This window comes from Zophobas morio, unplaced genomic scaffold (assembly GCF_036711695.1).
Source record: "Zophobas morio isolate AGI-343-1 ecotype UQ-CSIRO unplaced genomic scaffold, CSIRO_AGI_Zmor_V1 ptg000014l, whole genome shotgun sequence".
In the NCBI taxonomy this organism is placed as follows: Eukaryota; Metazoa; Arthropoda; class Insecta; order Coleoptera; family Tenebrionidae; genus Zophobas; species Zophobas morio.
This window is the reverse complement of record NW_026972119.1, coordinates 25,051,040-25,076,846: the sequence shown is the minus strand read 5'-3', so window position 1 is coordinate 25,076,846 and position 25,807 is coordinate 25,051,040. Positions and strand designations below refer to the sequence as shown.

The 25,807-nt window shown below is 27.5% G+C and overlaps 1 protein-coding gene across 2 annotated transcripts in view; it reads right to left on the bottom strand.

The window, feature by feature from the left end:
* The window catches only part of LOC135128704 (SH3 domain-containing kinase-binding protein 1-like), a 41,626-nt gene extending 19,629 nt beyond the window's left edge, over positions 1–21,997 (bottom strand). The window contains exons 1-3 of one of the 2 annotated variants that reach the window (XM_064055728.1): positions 21,842–21,997; positions 21,308–21,781; positions 1,872–2,450 (exon numbers count right to left, since the gene is read on the bottom strand). In XM_064055728.1, the coding sequence (XP_063911798.1) occupies positions 1,872–2,450; positions 21,308–21,781; positions 21,842–21,845 (1,057 nt within the window). In that variant the 5' untranslated portion in view covers positions 21,846–21,997. The remainder of the gene's footprint in view (positions 1–1,871; positions 2,451–21,307; positions 21,782–21,841) is intronic. The other variant, XM_064055729.1, reaches the window with a different exon arrangement.
* Positions 21,998–25,807: the final 3,810 nt, after the last annotated feature.

The following is a 25,807-nucleotide window of genomic DNA, read 5'->3' as shown; positions in this document are numbered from 1 at the left end:
AGGAATTGTAAAACTTATAAATCTAGAAAATGTAGCAATCGAAACATTAAAAAGTTGAGAAATCGAGAAATTGGAAAAAAAACGAAAAATCTAGAAGTCAAAAAGATAAAAAATCGAAAAATCGAATTCCAGAATATTTAGATACTGAAAAATCGAGAAATTGAAAAATCCCGAAACTGAAATAACGAAAAATTGGGAAATCTAAAAACTCAAAAGTCAAAATATTGAAAAATTCGAAGATCGACAAATCGAGCAATCAAAAAACCGAGAAATTGACAAATTTAAAAATCTAAAATTAAAAACTCGAAAAATCGAAAATTTAAGAAATATGGAAAAATTAAACTGAAAAACTGAAAGATCGAGAAATCGAAAAGTGGAACAATCGAAAAATTGAAAAACCCAAAAACCAGAAAAGAGGAAAAAGAAAAATCGAAAAAATTGAAGAATTGAAAAATCTCTGGCAATCAAAACATCGAAAACTCGAAAAGAGGAGAAATCGAATTCGAAAATTGAAAAACTGAAGAACCGAAAAACAGCAAAGTCGAAAAATTGAAAAATTTCCGGAAGGGACGAACAGAATTATTTTGAGTCACACTTAAATTATTAAATTTTGTTGTATTTTTTTTTTAATATTTTTAAAAAATATACAGGCATTGTGTCTACAAAAGGAGTGAATTATTAGATCATAAGCATTTTGAGATGACGTCATCGAGGTTTTGGAGGGGGATGCACACACGACTTCTTATTAAACATTCACAATCTTCACGATAACCTTAAAGAATGTGAAAATTGGGTATGTATTTTCCAAGAAAAATTGTCATAAAATGTTGTTGTATCATTTTAAATTTTTCGATTTCTGGATTTATCGAGATTTCGATGTATCGAGTGTTCAAGTTTCAGATTTTTCTCGCCAATTTTTTAAATTTTTAATTTTTCGAAACGTCAACAAAGTATGAAAGGAAAATTATATATAGTATGTTATGGTTGCTGACCATTTTCGCTTCCTACGATTAACAGCAGCGAATTTTAACGAAGTGGAAGAATCAAAAGGCCTCAAGTAGGCTATGAAATTTTTTTTTTGATAATAAATTTTACGGCCTACTGCAAGACTGTTTTTTTTTTCGATCATAAATTAAAAATTAATATCAACAATTAGTATTTACGATTTTTAGTTAATATAGTGAAATCAATCCGTGCAAACGCTGCTTATAAATTATCATGACTTAATAAATAATTCACTTGGTTTAAACATTGTTAAATTAACCCCGAAAATGTGCAATTTCCCGGCCAAAATACAAACAATATTTTTGGCAATCTCATCGGTCCTTTGTGTACAGTTTTGATTTCGGTCTAGTGGCAGCAACATCGGAGGTCCGTTTTGGCTTAAAAGCAGCGCGGAAAGTGGATATTTTTCCTAACATGCTCGATTTTTTTAATTTTTTTTAATAATATGCACCAAATCACGACATTCAGAACTGATCAAGCACGGCATTTAGCATATTACCAACCTCGTAGTTAAAAAATCCACCACTTTTTAAAATTTAGTGGGCATACAGTAAAAAATAAATATTAGTAATAATAAAATGTCGCTTTATCAATGATGAATTTCCACAGTAAGTACTGATTTTTATCAGATACATTCAAGAGCACGTACTTCGTTTAGGATCAGATACGACGTCTACCTACCAAAGATATGTCAATAATAAATGACACATATTTTAGGATATTTTGTTTAGATTGCAATTTTTCAATACTATCAAACTATCAGAAAGCATATTTAGTTTTTCGATAAACTCGCACATTCCAGGGACATGTCTTGGGTCCATATTTATTTACGACGTCTGTAATGAAGTTTTGACTATTTTCTTTACCTGGTGCTTTAGGTCGGCTGGCCCTCACGTCCGCCAGCAGCGGCCTCCTGTGGACGTCGTCGAACACATTCTCCGGCGCCGCGCTCTCGCTCTCAGTCTTCGGCGGCGAAATCTTGCTGCCCGTGGCGCCGTCCACCACGTCCACCAGCTTCTTCTTCAAGCCGTAGAAGATGCCGCCCGACGAGCTGCCGCTCGACGGCGACTTCTTCAGCGGGATGCTGGGTTTCTTGCCGGGCAGCGGCGGGGTGGTCTTGGTGGTCGCGCTCTCGCCGTCTTTTTCGTTATTCAGGACCTCCAACGACTTTCGTTGTGCATTTATCGCGCTAGGTTTGACGGAGACCGGCTCCACGTGGCTTTTTGGTTTTTTCTCGTCCTTCGTCGTGCCGTCGTCGGGGAACAGGGGCAAGAGCGTGACGAAGTTGTCGGGGAAAACGCCGACCAAGCCGTTGAGTTCGCCCTTCCACCAGCCCGGGTCCTGGCCGTCCTTGCTGATGAGGGTGACGAGGTCGCCCTCTCTCAGCGTCAGCTCGTCTTCGTTTTGTGCTTTGTACGGGAATTTGACTTCGCAGAAGGTTTTAACTGGAAAAGGGGGTGGTTGGTGTTAGTGGTATTGGTGGGCTATGAAGGCGGCGTTATTTTTTAACTTTGACGTTGTATTCTTGGAAAAAAATTGGTAGAAGGTTATTTCGATAAAACTTCCCTAGCCTTAGAAGTAAAGCTCAAACAATAGAAAAACCTCCCAGAAAGTCGAAAAATCGAGAATTTCATAAATCAAAAAATCGAAAATAAAAAAAAAATTGGAAAATCTAAAAACTGAAGAATCGAGAATTCGAAAGACTGAAAAAATTGAAAATCGAAAAGTAAAAAAAATCGGAAAATATAAAAATTGAAAATTCAAATAACGAAAAATAAGTTAAATATTCGAAAATCGAAATTTCGAAAAATCGAAAAACCCAAGAATCGAAATATTGAAAAAACGAACTAGGTATCGAATTGAAAAATCGAAATACCCAAGTGTTGAAAAGTTGAGAAATCGAAAACTAAAAAAATTGAGAAATAGAAAATTTTAAACATTGAAAAACAGAAACGTCTAGGAATGGAAAAATTGAAAAATGTAACATTTCAAAAAACGAAAAATTGAAAAACTGTAAAAAATTAAAAATCGAAAAATCTAAAATTTAAAAAATCGAAAACCTGAGAATTCGAAAAATCGAAAAATCATGAAGTCGAAAAATTTAAAGAAAAAAAATCGAAAAATGAATAAAAACGGAAATTGAAAAATTTAAAAACCAAAAAATTTAAAATCAAAAAACGAGAAATCGAGAATGCGAAAAACCTAAAATTTAAAAAATCAAAAAATTGAAGAATGGAAAAAACAGAAAAAAATCAAAATTGAAACATGGAAAAAAAACTGAGATACCGAAAATTTAAAAATCGTGAAATCGAAAAGTCGAAAAATTAAACAATCCAAACATTGATAATTTAAAAAATCAAAACTCCAAAATTCAAAAATCTGAAAAACTGGAGAATTGACAAATTGAAAATTCGAATATCGAATAATCGAACATTTTATGAACCAAATCGAGATTTCGAAAAGTCGATAAACCCAAGAATAGAAATACAGAAAAAAAGGAAATATCAAAAATCGAAAAGTCGAAAATTAAAAAATTCGAATATGGAAAAAAGAAACATCGAGAAATCGAAGTATCAAAAGATGGAGAAATCGAAACGTTGAGAACTCGAAAAATTGAAAAATCGAAACGACAATAAAAAAAAATTGATAAAACTGAAAAATTGAGAAATTTAAAAATCGAGAAATATAAAATTTAAAAAACCAAAAGTGGAGAAATCGAAACATTGAAAAATCTAAAAACTGACGAATGCAAAATTGAAAATCGAAAAGTAAAAAAAATTGCAAAGTCTAAAAACTGAAAAAAAATCGAAAATTCGGAAATTTGAAAAAACGAAGAATTCAAAAAAATTTTAAATTTGATAAATAGAAAAAGAAATAAATTGAAAATTCGAATATCGAAAAATAGATAAATCAAATATTCGAAAATCGAGATTTCGAAAAATCAAAAAAACCAAGAATCGAAATAGTGAGGTGTTAAAAAGTTGGGAAATCGAAAACTTGAAAAATTGAGAAATAGTCCATTTTAAACATTGAAAAACAGAAACGTCTATGAATGGAAAAATCGAAAAATGGTACATTTAAAAAAAAAAAAACGAAAAAATTGAAACACTGTAAAAAACTAGAAATCGGAAAATCTAAAATTTAAAAAATCGAAAAACCGAGATCTCGAAAAGTCAAAGAGTCGAAAAACTGAAAAATCGAAATAGCCCAAAATGGAAAAATTTAAATTAAAAAAAAAATGGAAATCTCGATCAATCGAGAAATCGAAAAAAACAATACAGAAAGTGAAAAATCTAAAATTTAAGAAAACAAAATATTTCAATTTAAAAACATTGATCAATTGAAAAATCGAAAAATTGAAGGATCGAAAAAACACAAAAACCCAAAATTGAAACATCGAAAAACTGGGATACCCAAAATTTGAAAAATCAAAGAATTGATAAATTGAAAATTCGAATATCAAAAAGTCGAAAATAAAAAAAATCGATTATGGAAAATTCGAAACATCGATATATTGAAAAAAAGAAATATCGTGAAATCGAGACTTTGAGAAGTTGAAAAATTGAAAAATCGAAACGTCGAAATCTCGACAAATCAAGAAATCGAAAAATTGATAAAACTGAAAAATCGAAAAATGTAAAATTAAAAAATCAAAAATCGAGAAATCAAAAAACTCAAAAATCTCAAAATTCAAAGATCGAAAAATTGAAGAAAACACAAAGCTCCTAAAACTGAAAAATCGAAAAACTGAGATATTGAAAAATCGAGAAATCGAAAAGTCGAAAAATCAAAAAATCGAAAATTAACAAAAATTAGGTCGAAAATCAAAAAAACAAGAATTGAAAAATTGGAAGATCGAGAAATCAAAAAGCAGAAAAATCGAAACATCAAAAAAATCGAAAAACTAAAACATCGAAAACTTGAAAAATCCCGAAATTGAAAAATTCCCAAAATTTGAAATCTTGAAAAATTGAAATATTAAAAATTGAAAAACAGGAAAATCGTGACCCCAAAAAAATTGGAAAATCGAGAAATTGACAAAAATCCAGAAATAGAAATCACGAAAAATTGAAAAGTCAAAACATCGAAAAATTGGATAAATCGAAAAGCCGAAAAATCGGAAAAACGGAACATTGAAACATCGAACTTAAAAACCGAAAAAGTTGAAAACTCAAAATATCAAACATTTTAAAAATCGAAAAATCGTGAAATTGAAACTACAAAAAAATTAAAAATGTCAAATTAAAAAATTTTAAAAATTGAAAAATATAAAAATCGAAGAACTGAAAAATGAAAAAATCGAAAAATCGAAAATCTAAAATTTAAAAAATCGAGAAATCGAAAAATTTAAGAATCGAAATGCTGAAAAATCCAAAGACTTAAATATCGAAAAATTGAAAAACTGAAAAATCGAACATTTTAAAATACAAAAGATTAAAAAATTAAAAAGTTGAGGAATCGAAAAATAGAAGAAAACACAAAGATCCTAAAACTTTACATCGAAAAACTGGGATACTGAAAATTTGGAAAATCGAGAAATCGAAAAGTCGAAAAATCAAAAAATCGAAAGATTGATAAATCGAAAATTCAAAAAATTAAGAAAAATCCAAAATTTGAAAAATCGAAAAATTAAAATTTAAAAAATTGAAAAATCGATACATCGAAATCTTGAGAAATCGGGAAATCCAAAAATTGATAAAACTGAAAAATCGAAAAGTCGAAAAATCAAAAATCGAGAGATTGATAATTTCAAAAATCAAAATCCAAAATTCGAAAATTTGAAAAATCGAAGACGTGATGAACTGAAAATTCGATGAACCAAATATTCGAAAATCGAGATTTCGAAAGATCGAAAATCGAGATTTCGAAAAATCGAAAAGTCGAAAATAAAAAAATAAGGAATAAGGAAAATTCTAAACAGAGATATATTGAAAAAAAGAAACACCGAGAAATCGATGCATCAAAAGATTGAGAAATCGAAATGTTGAGAAATTAAAAAATTGAAAAATCGAAAAATCAAAATTTGAAAAATTGAAAAATCAAAACATCAAAATCTCGACAAATCGAGGAATCGAAAAATTGATAAGACTGAAAAATCTAAAAACTCACAGATCGAAAAACTGATCACTCGATAAATGGAAAAATTGAAGAAAACAGAAAGATCCTAAAACTGAAACATCGAAAAACTGAGATATTAAAAATTTGAAAAATCGAGAAATCGAAGTCGCAAAATCAAAATATTGAAAAGCAAAAAAATTTTAAAATCCCGAAATTGAAAAATTCCCAAAATTGAAATATTGGAAAATTGAAATACTCATTAAAAATTAAAAAAGAAGGAAAATCATGAGACCAAATAAATTGTAAAATCGAAAAATTGAAAAAAAACGAAAAACTGAAAAATCGAGAAATTGGAAAATCCCGAAACAGTTATCATGAAAAATTGAAAAGTCAAAACATAGAAATTAGAAGACCGATAAATTGAAAACCCGCGAGGAATCGGAAAATCCGAACATTGAAACATCGAGAAATTGAAAACTTAAAACCCGAAAAATTCAAAATATCAAATATTTTAAAAATCGAAAAATCGAGAAACTGAAAAATATAACAATCAAAGAACTGAAAAATGAAAAAATCGAGAAATCGAAAAGTCGAAAAATCAAAAGATTGTTAAATTGAAAATTAACAAAAATTAGGTACAAAATAAAATATCGAGAGTCGAAAAATTGGAAGATCGAGAAATCGAAAAGGAGAAAAATCAAAAAATTAAATATCGAAAAATTGAAAAATCCGAAATTGAAAAATGATAAAATCGAGAGAAACGTCAAAACATCGAAAAATCGGAACATTAAAACATGAGAAATTAAAAAACCGAAATTGAAAATTCAAAATATCAAACATTTCAAAAATCCAAAAATCAAAAGATCGGGAAAATGAAACTACAAAAAAAATGAAAAAATGTAAAAAGCGAAAAATCGAAAAATCGAAAATCTAAAATTTCAAAAATCGAGAAATCGAAAAATTTAAGAATCGAAATGTTGGAAGATTCCAAGACTGAAATATCCAAAAATTGAAAGACCGAGAAATCGAAAAGCAAAAAAATCGAAAATTTAAGAAACCAAAAGACTAAAATATCAAAAAATTGATCAATCGTTAAATCGAAAAATTGAAGAAAATTTGAAAGATCCTAAAACTGAAACATCGAAAAACTGGGATATTGAAAACTTGAAAAATCGAAAAGTCGAAAAATAAAAAAATCGAAGAATCCAGATTGAAAAATCGAATTTCGAATAACAAAAAAATTGAAACATCGAAATATTGAAAAAAAAAACATCCAGAAATCGAAATGTCGAAAAATTAAAATTTAAAAAATTGAAAAATCTAAATAATGAGAAATCTAAAAATTGTTAAAACTGAATAATGTAAAATTTCAAAAAGGAAAAATGGATAAATAGAAAAACTGAAAAATTAAAAGTCAAAAATCGAAAAATCTAAAATTTAAGATATCAAACGATTAAAATGTCAAAGAATTGAAGAATCGAAAAACTGAAAAATCTCAAAACTCAAAAATCGAAAAATGATCAATCGATAAACCGAAAAATTGAAGAAAACAAAGATTTTAAAACAGAAATCTTGAAAATTTGAAAAATCGAAAAGTCGAAAAATCTCGAAAAATTGAAAAACCGAAAATCTAGATAGAAATGCCAAAAATTTAAACATTGAAAAATCGAAAAATTGAAAAAATCCTAAAACTGAAATATCGAAATTTGAGAAATTGAAAAATAAAAAATCTAGACCCCGAAAATTTGAATACCGAAAAATTGAAAAATCGAGGAATTGAAAAATCCAAAATCTAAAAATAAAAAAACTGAAAAATCCCAAAACTTAAATATCGAAAGGCCGAAAAGTTGAAAATTCGAAAAATTGAGAAAACAAAAAATCGTACATTTGTTTTTTTCCAAAAATCTCGACGATTGGATAAAAATCGAAGACGGATTCGTATTAGTTTATTTCATTTACATTTAAATAACACTTATTCATGAACGAATAAATTGTGATTAACGATTTACCCTTTCTACGATAACCTTAAAACGTCGCTTTTGCAGTTTCAAAGTTAAATTGGAAAATGTGATACAATTTAGATTTCTTTTTCCAAAAATCTTGACAGACAGACCGATAAACACACAGATAGACAGACGGAAGCAAAAATCAAAATTATACAAGAAAATTTGAAGATTTAACTTAAACATAATGTAATATGAGTAGAAATTACTATAAGGAAAAGGTTAATAAAGGTCAATTTGATTAATAAAAGCGAAAAAACCCAAGGAGATTTAGCGAACTTACGTAGGTATATCAGAAATAGGTAAACAAAGTACTAGCAACGAAACTTATTGCTAATAGCATGGAAACAGCAACAGATAATATCCATATTAAATGGGATTTGATGAATATTAACGATAACAAAAAAAAATATGAATGTATTGATAAAGCACAAGTGCAGGACTCATAATATTTTGCACATTTTAGATATGGTTTATTCAGGAAAATTTTGCAATGACGCCATTAAAGTTGAAGATAAATCTTAGTTCGAATAAGAAAAATGCTGAATTCTTTGGGGTTCATCACAAAACGTGAACAATCTTCAATGGAAAAAAAATATGGTCAAGACTGTCTTTGGAAAAAAGCAAGGAAACAAAAAACCTTTTTTCGATTCTGCATTATACCGTTTGTATCCGGCACAGTGGCAGTTTTGGCCAAATTTGTGCCAACCTGTGGAGACGAAATATCTGTGATCATTTTATACAAACATACACTGGTGATATATATCTTGCCGAAGGCCAAATAATTCGATCTCATCTCTGCCAACACAGCTGCGTTGACGGCCAGATCAAAAGAAAATGAAAAAAAAAAAACCGAGATTATTGGACAAAAAAGTCAACAGCGGCATCAAAATCATAATTACAACTTCCACAATTTTTAAGTATTGGCAGCCATTTCAGGGAAAGCGTAACGTGAAAGAATTGAGTACTTTGTCCTTATCTTGTTTGATGTTCTTATTTGTACATATGCCGCAAAAATATGTGATAACATCTAGACCTGTCGAGTAGCTGTGTTTGAAATGGATGCTCCGTCCTGTATGTACATTGTGTCAACAAGGTTTGTTTTAACGTCTACTTCGGAAATGAATAATTCTCACGTAGTGTTGAGTAAGCCAGTAGTAACAATGGTCAAAGAAACGTGTGTGTAGACGAAGAGAAGACAGACATTATTTATGTATTTTTGTTTGTATAGCAACTGCTTGCGAAATAATTATCAAAAACCAACAACATTTTCTTTGATATCGTTTGTTAAATATATACAATTTAATTTGCACTACGCCCAAAATTTGAAGGTTTAGTAATGTGTGTAAAACGATTTTTTCTTTAATTATAAAAAATGCAACGATGCATATTTATAGGTAACTGTTTTACGTATACGTTTAACAAAATTGTTTGAATTAAGCACTGTTCAAAATGTGCATAGCCTTATCAAGTGTTGGATGCATTATAAGTGGTAAAAATAAAACTTGTGAATCAATAATGACTAAATGAGTCACAGCGTTCAATCCTTTCAATTCTATTTTTACTCTTTCTTGAATTCGATAACTAATTTGTCATTCACAATAAAATATTAAGTACCTAGTGATTCGAACACAAATCTTGAATAGTTTTTTTTTATATCATTATATCAACAACTTACGGTCTTTACGGTATCTAGAAATACATATAAAACTTCAAGGTCATCAATTTAGCGATCTCGGAGATAATCCGTGTAATAAAATCGTCAACACATATCTGTAATCTACAAGATGTGATGTGAAACAGTAGGGAACAAATTTTCATTAATTAACAAACCTTCGAAAAATTATCAAATTTAATTTTAGATTTCATCTATAACTTGATATAAAGCGACGTGTGGACTGCAGATAAAGAAGTATGTTATGCATATGCTTCAAGTGAGTTTTCCATAACCAAATATTGTTATGACGTCGTCAACATTGTGGTTTACGACGAATCCGTGTTGAATTTTTACTTTGGGCACCCAGATTTTTTGAAAAAAATTAAAATTGTATAACAACGTTTTATAATTTAACATGGGGTTGTTTCTCAATTTTGCGATTTTTGGACTTCTCGATTTTTTCATTTTCCCATTTTTCGATTTTCCAATGTTTCGTTTTCCCGACTTTTTAATTTTTCCATTTTTAAGGTTCTACATTTTTTACATTTTCAACTTTTCTATTTCTCAATGTTTCAGTTCTGGGATTTTTTAATTTTTCGATATTTTAGTTTTGGGATTTTTAAATGTAGTTGTTCAATTTTACGATTTTTCCACTCCTCCATTTTAAATTTTTCAGTTTTTCAATTTTTAAAATGTTGGGTTTTTCGATTTCAGTTTCTTGATGCTTCAAATTTTCTATTTTTCCAGTTCTAGATTTCTTTTTTAACCGATTTCCCGATTTTTCAATTTTTAGAATTTTTTAATTTTAGATTTTTTCAGTTTTTAATGTTTCGATTTCTCGATTTTCCAATTCTTCGTATTGGTTTTTATATTTTTCAATTTTTAACTTTTCGATTCCGGGCTGTTTCGATTTCCCAATGTTTCAATTTCTTCGTTTTTCGATTTTCTGACTTCGATTTCCCAATTTTTCATTATTACAGTTTTGAAATTTTTCAATTTAGCGATTTATCATTTTTCGATTTTTCAAATTCATCTTTCGAATTCTCGTTTTTTTTTATATTTAAGTTTTTCAATTTTTTAAAATTTTTCGAAGTTTTAAATTTTACACTCTTGGGTGTTTCTACTTTCGATTTTACGATTCCCGATTTTTCAAGTTTTCCATTTCTCAATTGTTTAACACTGGGGGAATTTTTCAGTTTCTAGATTCTTCCAATTTTTCGATATTTTAATTTTTCAATTTTTCGATATCTCTATTTTTCAATTTTTCTATTTCTCCATGTTTCAGTTGTGGGATATTTGAATTTTTCGATTTTTTAATTTTTGACGTTTCTAAGTTTTCAATTTCTCGACGTTTCAATTTTTCGATTATTTAATTTTCCCATTTCTTGATTTTTAGACTTTTCAGTGTTTCGCTTCATCAACTTCTCAATTTCTCGATTTTCCAACTATTCAATATTTCGAATTTTCAGGCTTTTATTTTTCCATTTTTTAAATTTTCGATTTGATTTTCACAATTAACCGATTTTTGATTTTTCGACTTGTGGATTTCTGGAATTTTCGATTTTTCAATTTTTCTTCGATTTTCCAATTTTTCGTCTTTTAAATTTCAGATAATCCAATTTTTCGACTTTTGATGTTGGATTTCCCGATTTTTCAATTTTTAGAATTTAAATATTTTTTGATTTTACGAGATTTCGAATGTCCAATTCTTGGTTTCTCAATTTTTAAATTTTCAATTTCGGGCTGTTTCGACTTCTCGATTTTTCAATTTTTTTATGCTTGATGTTTCGATTTCTCAGTTTTTCAATTTTTCGACTTGTGAATTTGCAAATTTTTCATTATTTCAGTTTTGGAATTTTTCAATTTATTGATTTTTCAATTTTTCTAGTTCTCCATATTTGGATTTTTCGATTTTTCAATTTTTCGATATTTCAGTTTTGGGATTTTTAAATTGTAAATATTTCATTTGTTCATTTTCGATTTCTCGACTTCTCCGTTTTAAATTTTTAAGTGTTTCAATTTTTAAAATGTTTGATTTTTCCATTTTTCAGTTTCTTGATTATTTGATTTTTTTCCCATTTCTCGATTTTTTAGTGTTTCGTTTTCCAGACTTCTCAATTTTTCGATTTTTCAAATTTTTAATTTTTCGATTTTTTACATATTTCGCATTTTTCTTACTTTTTCGATTTCTGGACTTTTGGATTTCTCGAATTTTCGATTTTTTTATTTTTCTACTTCTCAATTACTTTTTCAAAATTTCGATTTCTCAATTTTTCATTTTTTCCATTATTCAATTTATAAACTTCAGTTATTTCATTTGACCGACTTTTTGATGTTTGTATTTCTCGATTTTTCAATTTTTCGAATTTTTAATTTAAAATTTTTCAGTTTTTTGATTCGATTTCTCGATTTTACGATATTTAGGTTTTCCCATTTATCGATTTTTTAGTGTTTCGTTTTCCCGACTTCAATTTTTTGATTTTACAATTTTTCTACTTCTCAATTTTCCTTCGGTTTTTCAAAAATTTCAATTTCTCGAGTTTCTACTTTTTCCATTTTTCAATTTTTAAATTCCAGATATTTCATTTGATCGATTTTTTGATGCCTGGATATCACGAATTTTCAATTTTTCGAATTTTTTAATTTAAAATTTTTCAGTTTTTTGACGTTTCGACTTCTCCATTTTACGATTTTTCGGTGTTTCGATTTGTCGAGATTTCGATTGCTCAATTTTCCATTTTTTAATTTTTAATTTTTCGATTAGTCCGTTTTTCGATTTTCCAACTTTTCGGTCCCAATTTTTCATCATTCCAGTTTTGGAATTTTTCAATTTATCGATTTTTCAGTTTCTCGATTCTTTAATTTTCCAATTTTTTAAATTTTGGATTTTTCGGTTTTTCGAGTTTTAAAATTTTTTGACTTTTGGGTTTCTACATTTCTATACATATTTTTCAAGTTTTCCATTTCCCAATTGTTCAACATTTCTATTTTGGGAATTTTTCAATATTTGTATTTTTCAATTTTTCGATATTTTAATTTTTCAATTTTTTTGATGTTTCGAGAGCTCGATCTTTGTTGCAGTTTTGGGATTTTTAAATTGTAGATATTTCAATTGCTCATTTTCGATTTTTCGTCTTTTCAGTTTTAAATTTTCGGTGTTTCAATTTTTAAAATGTTTGATTTTTCGATTTTTCCGTTTCCAATTTTTCGGTTAATCGATTTTTTGGCTTTTCGACTTTTTATTTCTCGATGTTTCAATTTTTTGATTATTTGATTTTCCCATTTCTCGATTTTTTAGTGTTTCGTTTTCACGACTTCTCAATTTCTCGATTTTCAACTCTTCAATTTTTCAAATTTTTAATTCATCGATTTTTTGAATTTCCGATTTTTCTCACTTTCTCGATTAATCGACTTTTTGATTTTTCGATTTCTCAACTTTTAGATTTCTCGAATTTTCGCTTGTTTCGGTTTTTCAAAATTTCGATTTCTCAAGTTCATCTGATCGATTTTTTGATGTTTGGATTACTCGATTTTTCAATTTTTCCGTATTTCTTACTTTTACGATTAATCGACTTTTTAATTTTTCAATTTCTCCACTTTTGATTTTTGTCGAATTTTGGATTTAATCAGTTTTTCTATTTTCTCAATTTTTCTTCTGTTTTTCAAAATTTCAATTTCTCGAGTTTTTGCTTTTTCCATTTTTCAATTTTTAAATTACAGATATATCATTTGATCGATTTTTTGATGCCTGGATTTTACGATTTTTCAATTTTTCAAATTTTTTAATTTAAAATTTTTCAGTTTTTTGATGTTTCGAAATCTCGATTTTTCTCACTTTTTCGATTAATCGACTTCTTGATTTCTCGATTTCTCAACTTTTGGATTTCTGAAATATTTGATTTTTCAATTTTTCTACTTCTCACTTTTTCTTCGGTTTATCAAAATTTCGATTTCTCAAGTTTTTACTTTTTCCATTTTTCAATATTTAAATTTCGATGATGATGTTTATTAACGGTCAAAAAAAAAACAATTACAATAATAAAAACATACAAAATTTCAATTATTTCATTTGATCGATTTTTTTTCGTTTGGATTTCTCGATTTTACGATTTTTCGGTTTTTTAAATTTTCGATTTTTCTCACTTTTTCGACTAATCGACTTTTTGATCTCGAATTTCGATTTCTCGTTTTTTCTATTTCTCAATTTTTTTTTTTCGGTTTTTCCGAATTTCGATTTCTCGAGTTCTTACTTTTTTCATTTTTCAATTTTTAAATTTCAGATATTTCATTTGATCGATTTTTCAATTTTTCGAATTTTTTAATTTAGAATTTTTCACCTTTTTGATTCGATTTTACGATTTTTTGATTTTCCATTTCTCGATTTTTTACTGTTTCGTTTTCCCTACTTCTCAATATCTCGATTTCTCAACTCCTCAATTTTTCGATTAATCGACTTTTTGATTTTTCGATTCCTCAACTTTTGGATTTCTGAAATATTTGATTGTTCAATTTTTCCACTTCTCACTTTTTCTTCGATTTTTCAAAATTTCGATTTCCCGAGTTTTTACTTTTTCCATTTTTCAATTTTTAAATTTCAATTATTTCATTTGATTTTTTCGTTTGGATTTCTCGATTTTACGATTTTTCGGTTTTTTAAATTTTCGATTTTTCCCACTTTTTCGATGAATCGACTTTTTGATTTTTCGATTTCACGATTTTTGGATTTTTCGATTTTTCAATTTTTCTACTTCTCAATTTGCCTTCGATTTTTCAAAATTCCGGTTTCATGAGTTTTTACTTTTTTCCATTTTCGATTTTTCAAAATTTTTTAATTTAAAATATTTCAGTTTTTTGATGTCACGATTTCTCGATTTTACGATTTTTCGGTTTTTTAAATTTTCGATTATTCTCACTTTTTCCATTAATCGACTTTTTGATTTCTCGAATTTCGATTTCTCATTTTTTCTATTTCTCATTTTTCTTTTCGGTTTTTCAGAATTTCGATTTCTCGACTTTTTACTTTTTTCATTTTTCAATTTTTAAATTTCAGATATTTCATTTGATCGATTTTTAAATTTTTCGAATTTTTTAATTTAGAATTTTTCACCTTATTGATTCGATTTTATGATTTTTTGATTTTCCATTTCTCGATTTTTTACTGTTTCGTTTTCCCTACTTCTCAATATCTCGATTTCTCAACTCCTCAATTTTTCGATTAATCGACTTTTTGATTTTTCGATTCCTCAACTTTTGGATTTCTGAAATATTTGATTGTTCAATTTTTCCACTTCTCACTTTTTCTTCGATTTTTCAAAATTTCGATTTCCCGAGTTTTTACTTTTTCCATTTTTCAATTTTTAAATTTCAATTATTTCATTTGATTTTTTCGTTTGGATTTCTCGATTTTACGATTTTTCGGTTTTTTAAATTTTCGATTTTTCCCACTTTTTCGATGAATCGACTTTTTGATTTTTCGATTTCACGATTTTTGGATTTTTCGATTTTTCAATTTTTCTACTTCTCAATTTGCCTTCGATTTTTCAAAATTCCGGTTTCATGAGTTTTTACTTTTTTCCATTTTCGATTTTTCAAAATTTTTTAATTTAAAATATTTCAGTTTTTTGATGTCACGATTTCTCGATTTTACGATTTTTCGGTTTTTTAAATTTTCGATTATTCTCACTTTTTCCATTAATCGACTTTTTGATTTCTCGAATTTCGATTTCTCATTTTTTCTATTTCTCAATTTTTTTCGGTTCTTCAGAATTTCAATATCTCGAGTTTTTACTTTTTTCATTTTTCAATTTTTAAATTCCAGATATTTCATTTGATCGATTTTTAAATTTTTCGAATTTTTTAATTTAAAATTTTTCACTTTTTTGAATCGATTTTACGATTTTTCGATTTTCTATTTCTCGATTTTTTAGTGTTTCGTTTTCCCCACTTCTCAATATCTCGATTTTTCAACTCCTCAATTTTTCGATTAATCGATTTTTTGATTTTTCGAATTCTCGACTTCTGGATTTCTTGAATTTTCGATTTTTCAATTTTTAAATTTCAGATATTTCATTTGGCCGATTTTTTGATGTTTGGATTTCTCGATTTTTCAATTTTTCGGATTTTTTATGTGTCGTTTTCTCGATTTTTCGATTAATCGACTTTTTAATTTTTCGATTTCTCCACTTTTGGATTTCTCGAATTTTCGATTTTTCAACTTTTCTACTTCTCAATTTTGTTTTCGGTTTTTCAAAATTTCGATTTCTCAAGTTTTTACATTTTCCAATTTTCAATTTTTAAATTTCAGGTATTTCATTTGATCGATTTTTTGATGTTTGGATTACTCGATTTTTCAATTTTTCGGTATTTCTCACTTTTACAATTAATCGACTTTTTAGTTTTTCGATTTCTCGACTTTTGGATTTTTCGAATTTTCGATTTTTCAATTCTTCTACTTCCCATTTTTGTCTTCAGTTTTTCAAAATTTCGATTTCTCAAGTTTTTACATTTTCCATTTTTCAATTTCAGGTATTTCATTTGATCGATTTTTGATGTTTCGCTTACTCGATTTTTCAATTTTTCCGTATTTCTTACTTTTACGATTAATCGACTTTTTAATTTTTCGATTTCTCGACTTTTGGATTTCTCGAATTTTCGATTTTTCAGTTTTTCTACTTTTCTCAATTTTTCTTCGGTTTTTCAAAATTTCGATTTCTCGAGTTTTTACTTTTTGCATTTTTTAATTTTTCAAATTGTTAAATTTAAAATTTTTCAGTTTTTTAAATTTTCGATTTTTCTCACTTTTTCGATTAATCGACTTTTCGATTTTTCGACTTTCGGATTTCTCGAATTTCAATTTCTCATTTTTTCTATTTCTCAATTTTTTTTCGGTTTTTCAGAATTTCGATATCTAGAGTTTTTACTTTTTTCATTTTTAAATTTCAGATATTTCATTTGATCGATTTTTCCATTTTTCGAATTTTTTAATTTAACATTTTTCACTTTTTTTATTCCATTTTACGATTTTTCGATTTTCCATTTCTCGATTTTTTAGTGTTTCGTTTTCTCCACTTCTCAATATCTCGACTTTTCAACTCCTCAATTTTTCGATTAATGGACTTTTTGATTTTTCGAATTCTCGAATTTTCGATTTTTCAATTTTTAAATTTCAGGTATTCCATTTGACCGATTTTTTGATGTTTGGATTTCCGGATTTTTCGATTTTTCTCACTTTTTCGATTTCTCAACTTTTGGATTTCAGAAATATTTGATTTTTCAATTTTTCTACTTCTCACTTTTTCTTCGGTTTTTAAAAATTCCGATTTCTCGAGTTTTTACTTTTTTCATTTTTCAATTTTTAAATTTCAATTATTTATTTGATCGATTTTTTCGTTTAGATTTCTCGATTTTAAAATTTTTAAAATTTTTCATTCGATTTTTCATCTCAATTTTTAAGTGTTTCGTTTTCCCCACTTCTCAATATCTCGATTTTTCAACTCCTCAATTTTTCAATTAATCGACTTTTTGATTTTTCGACATCTCGACTTCTGGATTTCTCGAATTTTCGATTTTTCAATTTTTAAATTTCAGATGTTTCATTTGGCCGAAAAATCCAAGAATAGAAATACAGAAAAAACGAAATATCGAAAGTGGAAAAATATAAAATTCTAAAATCGAAAAGTCGAAAATAAAAAAAAAACCGAATATGAAAAATTCGAAACAGCAATATATTGAAAAAAAGAAACATCGAGAAATCGAAGCATCAAAAGATCGAGAAATCAAAAAGTTGAGAAGTCGAAAAATTGAAAAATCGAAATCTCGACAAATCGAAAAATCGAAAAATTGATAAAATTGAAATATCGAAAAACTGAAAAATTGAAGAAAACAAAAAGATCCTAAAACAGAAAAATATTGAAAATTTGAAAAATTGAGAAATCGAAAACTTGAAAAATGAAAAAATTGAGATGTGGAGAAACATAGAATCATCCAAATCTCGATAAATGCTGAAATCGAAAAATCAAAAGATCGAGAAATTGAAACAACAAAAAATTTAAAATCTACAATTGAAAAATTCGAAAAATTGAAAAATCTAAACTTTCAGAAATTTTTTTATTTAAAATTTTTTAGTTTTTCGATGTTTCGAAATCTCGATTTTACGATTTTTCGGTTTTTTAAATTTTCGATTTTTTTCAATTTTTCAATTAATCGACTTTTTGATTTTTCGAGTTCTCGACTTCTGGATTTCTCGAATTTTCGATTTTTCAATTTTTAAATTTCAGATATTTCATTTGGACGGTTTTTTGATGTTTGGGTTTCCCGATTTTTCAAATTTTTTAATTTAAAATTTTTCAGTTTTTTGATGTTTCGATTTCTCGATTTTTCTCACTTTTTCGATTAATCGACATCTTGATTTTTCGATTTCTCAATTTTTGGATTTCTGAAATATTTGATTTTTCAATGTTTCTGCTTCGCACTCTTTCTTTAGTTTCTCAAAATTTCGATTTCTCAAGTTTTTACTTTTTCCATTTTTCAATTTTTAAATTTCAATTATTTCATTTGATCGATTTTTTCGTCTGGATTTCCCGATTTTACGATTTTTTGGTTTTTAAAATTTTTTATTTTTCTCACTTTTTGGATTAATTGACTTTTTGATTTTTCGAGTTTTGGATTTCTCGAATTTTTCGAATTTTTTAATGTAAAATTTTTCAGTTTTTTGATGTTTCAACTTCCCCATTTTACGATTTTCGGTTTCTCGATTTATCGAGATTTCGATTGCTCAATTCTTCAATTTTTAATTTTTAACTTTTCGATTTGTCCGTTTTTCGATTTTCCGACTTTTCTGTCCCAATTTTTCATCATTTCAGTTTTGGATTTTTTCAATTTATCGATTTTTCAGTTTCTCGATTCTTCAATTTTTCGATTTTTTAAATTTTGGACTTTTCGTTTTTTCGATTTTTACATTTTTCCATGTTTCCATTTTTTGATTCGATTTCTTGAGATCTCGGTTTTTCGATTTTTAAAATTTTCGATTTTTCTCACTTTTTCGATTAATCGATTTCAATTTCTCAAGTTTTTACTTTTTTCATTTTTCAATTTTTAAATTTCAGATATTTCATTTGATCGATTTTTCAATTTTTCGAATTTTTTAATTTAGAATTTTTCACCTTTTTGATTCGATTTTACGATTTTTTGATTTTCCATTTCTCGATTTTTTACTGTTTCGTTTTCCCTACTCTCAATATCCCGATTTCTCAACTCCTCAATTTTTCGATTAATTGACTTTTTTATTTTTGGATTCCTCAACTTTTGGATTCCTGAAGTATTTAATTGTTCAATTTTTCCACTTCTCACTTTCTCTTCGATTTTTCAAAATTTCGATTTCCCAAGTTTTTCCTTTTTCCATTTTTCAATTTTTGAATTTCACTTATTTCATTTGATCGATTTTTTCGTTTGGATTTCTCGATTTTACGATTTTTCGGCTTTTTAAATTTTCGATTTTTCTCACTTTTTCGATTAATCAACTTTTTGATTTTTCGATTTTTGTATTTCTCGATTTTTCAATTTTTCTACTTCTCAATTTGCCTTCGATTTTTCAAAATTCCGATTTCATGAGTTTTTACTTTTTCCATTATTCGATTTTTCAACATTTTTTAATTTAAAATATTTCAGTTTTTTGATGTCTCGATTTCTCGATTTTACGATTTTTCGGTTTTTCAAATTTTCGATTTTTCTCACTTTTTCGATTAATCGACTTTTTGATTTCTCGAATTTCGATTTCTCATTTTTTCTATTTCTCATTTTTCTTTTCGGTTTTTCAGAATTTCGATTTCTCGACTTTTTACTTTTTTCATTTTTCAATTTTTAAATTTCAGATATTTCATTTGATCGATTTTTAAATTTTTCGAATTTTTTAATTTAGAATTTTTCACCTTTTTGATTCGATTTTACGATTTTTTGATTTTCCATTTCTCGATTTTTTACTGTTTCGTGTTCCCTACTTCTCAATATCTCGATTTCTCAACTCCTCAATTTTTCGATTAATCGACTTTTTGATTTTTCGATTCCTCAACTTTTGGATTTCTGAAATATTTGATTGTTCAATTTTTCCACTTCTCACTTTTTCTTCGGTTTTTCAAAATTTCGATTTCTCAAGTTATTACTTTTTCCATTTTTCAATTTTTAAATTTCAATTATTTCAAGTTCAATTCCCCATTTTTTAATTTTTTACTTTTCGAATTGTCCGTTTTTCGATTTTCCGACTTTCCTATGTCCCAATTTTTCATCCTTCCAGTTTTGGAATTTTTCGATTTATAGCGATTTTTCAGTTTCTGGATTCTTCAATTTTCCGATTTTTTAATTTTAGATTTTTCGTTTTTCGATTTTTCAATTTTTTAACGTTTTAAATTTTACATTCTTCCATGTTTCCATTTTTTGATTCGATTTCTTGAGATCTCGGTTTTTCGATTTTTAAAATTTTTTGACTTTTCGATTTCTAGATTTCTCAAATTCTTTGATTTAATTATCAATTGAAGTTCGTATAATGTGTCTAACGAATAAGATAGTTTAAACAAGAAAGAATCCATTAATAATTATCAAAATCGGGGTAGATTCATAAACCACAAGTACAAGTATAATAGTAAGTATAAAATTTAAATGGTCTTTAATAAAAAGCATTTTACGTTGAAATATACATTGAATATCGAAAATAATTGATCACTAATAATGGTATTAAATTATTATTAGTTGTTATTAATTATTAGTACCCGTAATGATAGAAGTCTTGCCTTCTTTTTTTTATCATCAAATTTCCCTTAATATTAAATAATTAATTTGACAACAATCAGTTCAGTAGTTTCGGAGTTTACTGTTATTTTATTACTGTACACGCGATAAAAAAATCTTAACTATTGTTATTTTTAATTCCTGAGCGATAACTAATAATTAATAAAAGTACCATTTTGATTTCATGTTTTGTTGGCATTTCACGCATTGTAAAATATAGGTGTTGGCGAGTTTATGACACGGATTATCTCCGAGACCGCTGAATTGATTACCTTGATATGTACTTGTAGCTGTATGGACGGTAAAATTTGTTTCTTGATCCCGTTAAAAAACTGGTGACGTCATCTCATAGTATTAATATTTAAATTTCGCCTTAATGACCATTTTCCCAATTTTTTTTTCAGACAGTTCTAGATATAAAAAAATCAATTGCTCAAGAATTATGTACAAGAAAATAAAGGAGTATGTTAATGTGGATGACAAGTTTGTTATCAAACAAATAATGTAAAAATGTAATCAAAGTGACTGGCTGGTGTGACTCATTCATAATTTGATTTTTACACTAATAACGCACATAACACGTATTCATATTTGGAATACTTTGTGAATTTCAAGACATAATTAATTTCAGGAAATTGTTCCCCAATTATGTTTTAAAAAAAAAAAAAAAGAAAGCAAACTATTTTTTAGATTCTGAATGATTTTATCCTTGAGCCAGAACTGCATTAGCAGAGATTTTAGAGCCATGAATCTATGCAACAAATACCACAAGACCTAGACCTCGATCTCGAAAGTGTCCACTCACCAGGTTTAGCGAAAAGCGGCGGCACTGGCTCATGGCTCCCGCTATTATTAGTAAGGTTTTCCCTGCTAGTATTAATTTTAGTTGGGACAGGCACAATTTCTTCGACGAAGTTCGACGGAAACACGCCCTCCTTCCCGTTGAGGAGCCCTCTCCACCAGCCTTCTTCCTCCTCTCCCAATATATCGATGATATCACCCACATTTAAATTAAGCTCATCTTCGTGGTCCTGCTTATAGCTAAACACAACCCTACACTGCCGTATCCTGGACGCGTCTTTCCTGTTCCTTAACACTACCGACGAGTCTTTGTCTATCACTTTGACGAAGTTGTCCGGGAACAGGCCCTTCTTGTCCCTCAAGGTGCCCTCCCACCAGCCGCCCTGCTTCTTGGTCACATCTTTGATAATATCGCCCTTCGTGATTGTTAATTCGTTGGGTTCCTTTGCGGTGTAGTCGTGTTCCACTAACACTTCTACTGAAACATGTTCAAAGTTGCGTTTTTGACTTACAACATTAACGTAAACATTGTACTAACCCATTTTGTGCCACGAACTATAAAATTATTAGTTTTAATGCATTATCGGACATAGTCGCACTTGCCCTACCCTTATGATATCATAATAAATATATTCTAATATTTATTAACTTTAACAAACGACGTTTACTGTTTTGCCTGTCACTCAAATTCCCTAGAAATGTCACTGACAGATCATGATTATGTAAATGGACAGTGGCGTTCGTAGCAGTGACACCAATTCACAGAACGACAGTGTCAAACCGCTTAGGTTTTTATCAAAATTTCTCATTAATTGCAATCACTGTGTAACACATTCGCATACAAAGACAGGTGGCTTAAGTTAGTTTTTATCCTAGAGAAATTAATTACTAGTTGCGTTTTAACGAGGCGGCACTGTCTAGAAATTTGGGGTTTTCATGGCCGACAATATAAAAATGCCAATGTCCCAAGACGGGTGAATAATTGCAATATCAGCTTTTTACACTGCGTTTGAAAAAGGAGAGGTGCTAAATCATACAACTACACATAAAAATTGTAATAATAGCTGGATATTTTGTTTATCAATTTTTTTCTACTTTCTATGCTCTTTCAGGGTTCTTGTATAGGCAACACATAATACACCATATCTGATTTGGCGCTTGGCAAAATTCACCAAATCTTAATTATTGTGTACAGTTTGTTTTATTTTTAACAGGTTTTTTTGTTATAAAACGCGAGACGTATTTTTTGTTTTATTATTATTTTAATTATCTTTGATTATATTAAATAACAAATACTTGCTAGTTTACGTGTACTTTAAATATTCATTTAATTAAAAGTGCTAAAACAAAAAACACTGGAAAAAAACGTCAAAAAAACATGTTTTAAAACAAAAAACGAATCCATTTAATAAAAAAACGTTTTAAATAATATTTATTCGTCAAAATCCTAAAAGGATGTCATAAATTTGCAACTTCAAAATTAAATTGTCAAAAATCTGGATGTGTAGTATAAAAACTCAACGGATTCATAAACAACAAGTCCAGGACTTTGTTATTTTATAACATCTATCTAATTTTGAGTAGCATTTTACTATGTACTCGATATTCACAACATACATCTAAGTTTTCAAAATCAAAAATGTGTAATTTAAAAAATCGAAAAAATGAAAAATTTGAAAATCTAAAATTTAAAAACTGAAACAGGAAAATTCGACTTTTTAATTTTTCTGTTACTCGATGTTTCAGTGGTTCAGTTATTAGATTTCTCGACTTTTCAGTTCTTCAGTTTTTCGATTTCCCAATTGTCGATTTTTTAAATTTTGAATTGTTCGATTTTCCAATTTTTCGGTATTTCGACTTTTCAATTTTTCGATTTGTCAATTTTTCATTTTTTCGATTTCTGGATTTTCTGCTTTTCGATTTTTCTACTATTTCAATTTTCCGATTTTTCAGTTCAATATTTCTGTCTTAATTTTCCTAATTTTTAAATGTTAGATTTTTCAGTTTTTCGATTTTTCGACTTCTGGACGTTTCAGGTTTTCAATTTTTGGATGTTTCGATTTTTGGATTACTCGGCTTCAAAAAAACTGAAAATTTAAAATCTAAAAGCCGAAAACGAAAAATCGAAACTTCAAAATTTAAAAAATGAAAAATTGAAAAATCTAAAATTTAAAAACCAAAAAACGAAAAATCGACTTTTCAATTTCTCTATTATTCGATGTTTCAGTTTTTCAATTTTTGGACGTTTCGATTTTTTGATTTACCGCTTTTCGATTTTTTTGACTTTTTGGTTTTTCAGTTATTAGATTGTTGGTCTTTTCAGTGCTTCGATTTCTCGATTTTTCGGTTTTTTGATTTTCCAATTTTTCGATATTTCGATTTCTCGATTTTTCGATTTTTCAGTTGTTCAATATTTCCGTCTTATTTTTTCTAATTTTTAAATGTTAAATTTTTCAGTTTTTTGATATTTCGATTTTCTCATCTTTCGATTTTTCGACTTCTCGGTTCTTAATTTTGGGATTTTTCAATTTTCCGATGTATAAAATTTTTGATTTTTCAGTTTTTCAATTTTTAAGTTTTTGGATTTCTCTATTGAACTTTTAATTTTTTTATTTTTATATAGTTTTAAATTTTCAATTTTTCAATTTTAAACTTTTGGATTTTTCGGCTTTGGGGTATTTCTGTTTTTCGATATTTTTCGACTTCTGGACGTTTCAGTTTTTCAATTTTTGGATGTTTCGATTTTTTGAATTCTCGCTTTTTCGATCTTTCGGCTTTACAATTATCAGATTTTTCGACTTTTCAGTTCTTCAGTTTTACGATTTCCCAATTTTCGATTTTTTAAATTTTGAATTTTCGATTTCTCAAATTTTCGGATTTTTGATTTTCCAATTTTTAGAATTCTCAATTTTTTGATGTTTCAGTTTTGCGATTTTTCATTTTTTAGATTGTTCAATTTTTTTCGATTTTCGAATTTTTCGATATTTCGACTTTTCGATTTCTCAATTTTTCACTTTTTCGATTTCTGGATTTTCTGCTTTTTCGATTTTTCTGATATTTCAATTTCTTGATTTTTCAATTTTTTAGATGTTAGATTTCCCGATTTCTCGATTTCCCGATTTTTCAATTTTTCAGTTCAATATTTCCGTCTTAATTTTTCTAATTTTTGAATGTTAGATTTTATCAGTTTTTTGATATTTCGATTTTTCGCCTTCTCAGTTTTTGATTTTTGGATTTTTCAATGTTTCGATTTTTAAAATTTTTGATTTTTCTGTTTTTCGATTTTTAAATTTTTAGCTTTCTCTATTGAAATTTAAATTTAATCATTTTTTTTAATTTTAAATTTTAAATTTTTCAATTTTTAACTTTTGGATTTTTCGACTTTGGGGTATTTCTGTTTTTCGATATTTTTCGACTTCTCGACGTTTCAGTTTTTCAATTTTTGTATGTTTCGATTTTTTGATTTCTCGCTTTTTCGATTTTTCGGCTTTTCAATTATTAGATTTTTCGATTTTTCAGTTCTTCAGTTTTTTGATTTCCCAATTTTCGATTTTTTAAATTTTGAATTTTTCGATTTCTTAAATTTTCGGATTTTTGATTTTCCAATTTTTAGAATTCTCAATATTTTGATGTTTTAGTTTTGCGATTTCTCAGTTTTTAGATTGTTCAGTTTTTCTCGATTTTCCAATTTTTCGATATTTGGACTTTTCGATTTCTCAATTTTTCACTTTTTCAATTTCTGGATTTTCTGCTTTTTCGATTTTTCTGATATTTCAATTTCCTTATTTTTCAATTTTTTAAATTTCAGATTTCCCGATTTTTCGATTTCTCGATTTTTCAATTTTTCAGTTCAATATTTCCGTCTTAATTTTTCTAATTTTTAAATGTTAGATTTTATCAGTTTTTTGATGATTCGATTTTTCGCCTTCTCAGTTTTTGATTTTTGGATTTCTCACTTTTTCGATTTTGAAAATTTTTGATTTTTCAGTTTTTCGATTTTTAACTTTTTGGATTTCTCTATTGAAATTTTAATTTTTCTCTTTTTTTTTTCAGTTTTAAATTTTCAATTTTTGATTTTTTAACTTCTGGATTTTTCGACTTTGGTGTATTTCTGTTTTTCGATATTTTTAGACTTTTTTGATGTTTCGGCTTTTCAATTATTAGATTTTTAGACTTTTTAGTTCCTTCTTCAGTTTTTCGATTTCCCAATTTTCGATTTTTTAAATTTTTAATTTTTAGATTTTCCAATTTTTAGAATTCTCAATTTTTTTGTTTTAGTTTCGCGATTTTTTAGTTTTTAGATTGTGCAATTTTTTTCGATTTTCCAATTTCTGGATTTTCTGTTTTTTCGATTTTTTGGATATTTCAATTTTATGATTTTTCAGTTTTTCTGTACATATTTTAATTTTTCAATTTTTTAAACTTTGGATTTTTCGATTTCTCGATTTCTCGATTTCTCGATTTCTCGATTTCTCGATTTCTCGATTTCTCGATTTTTCGATTT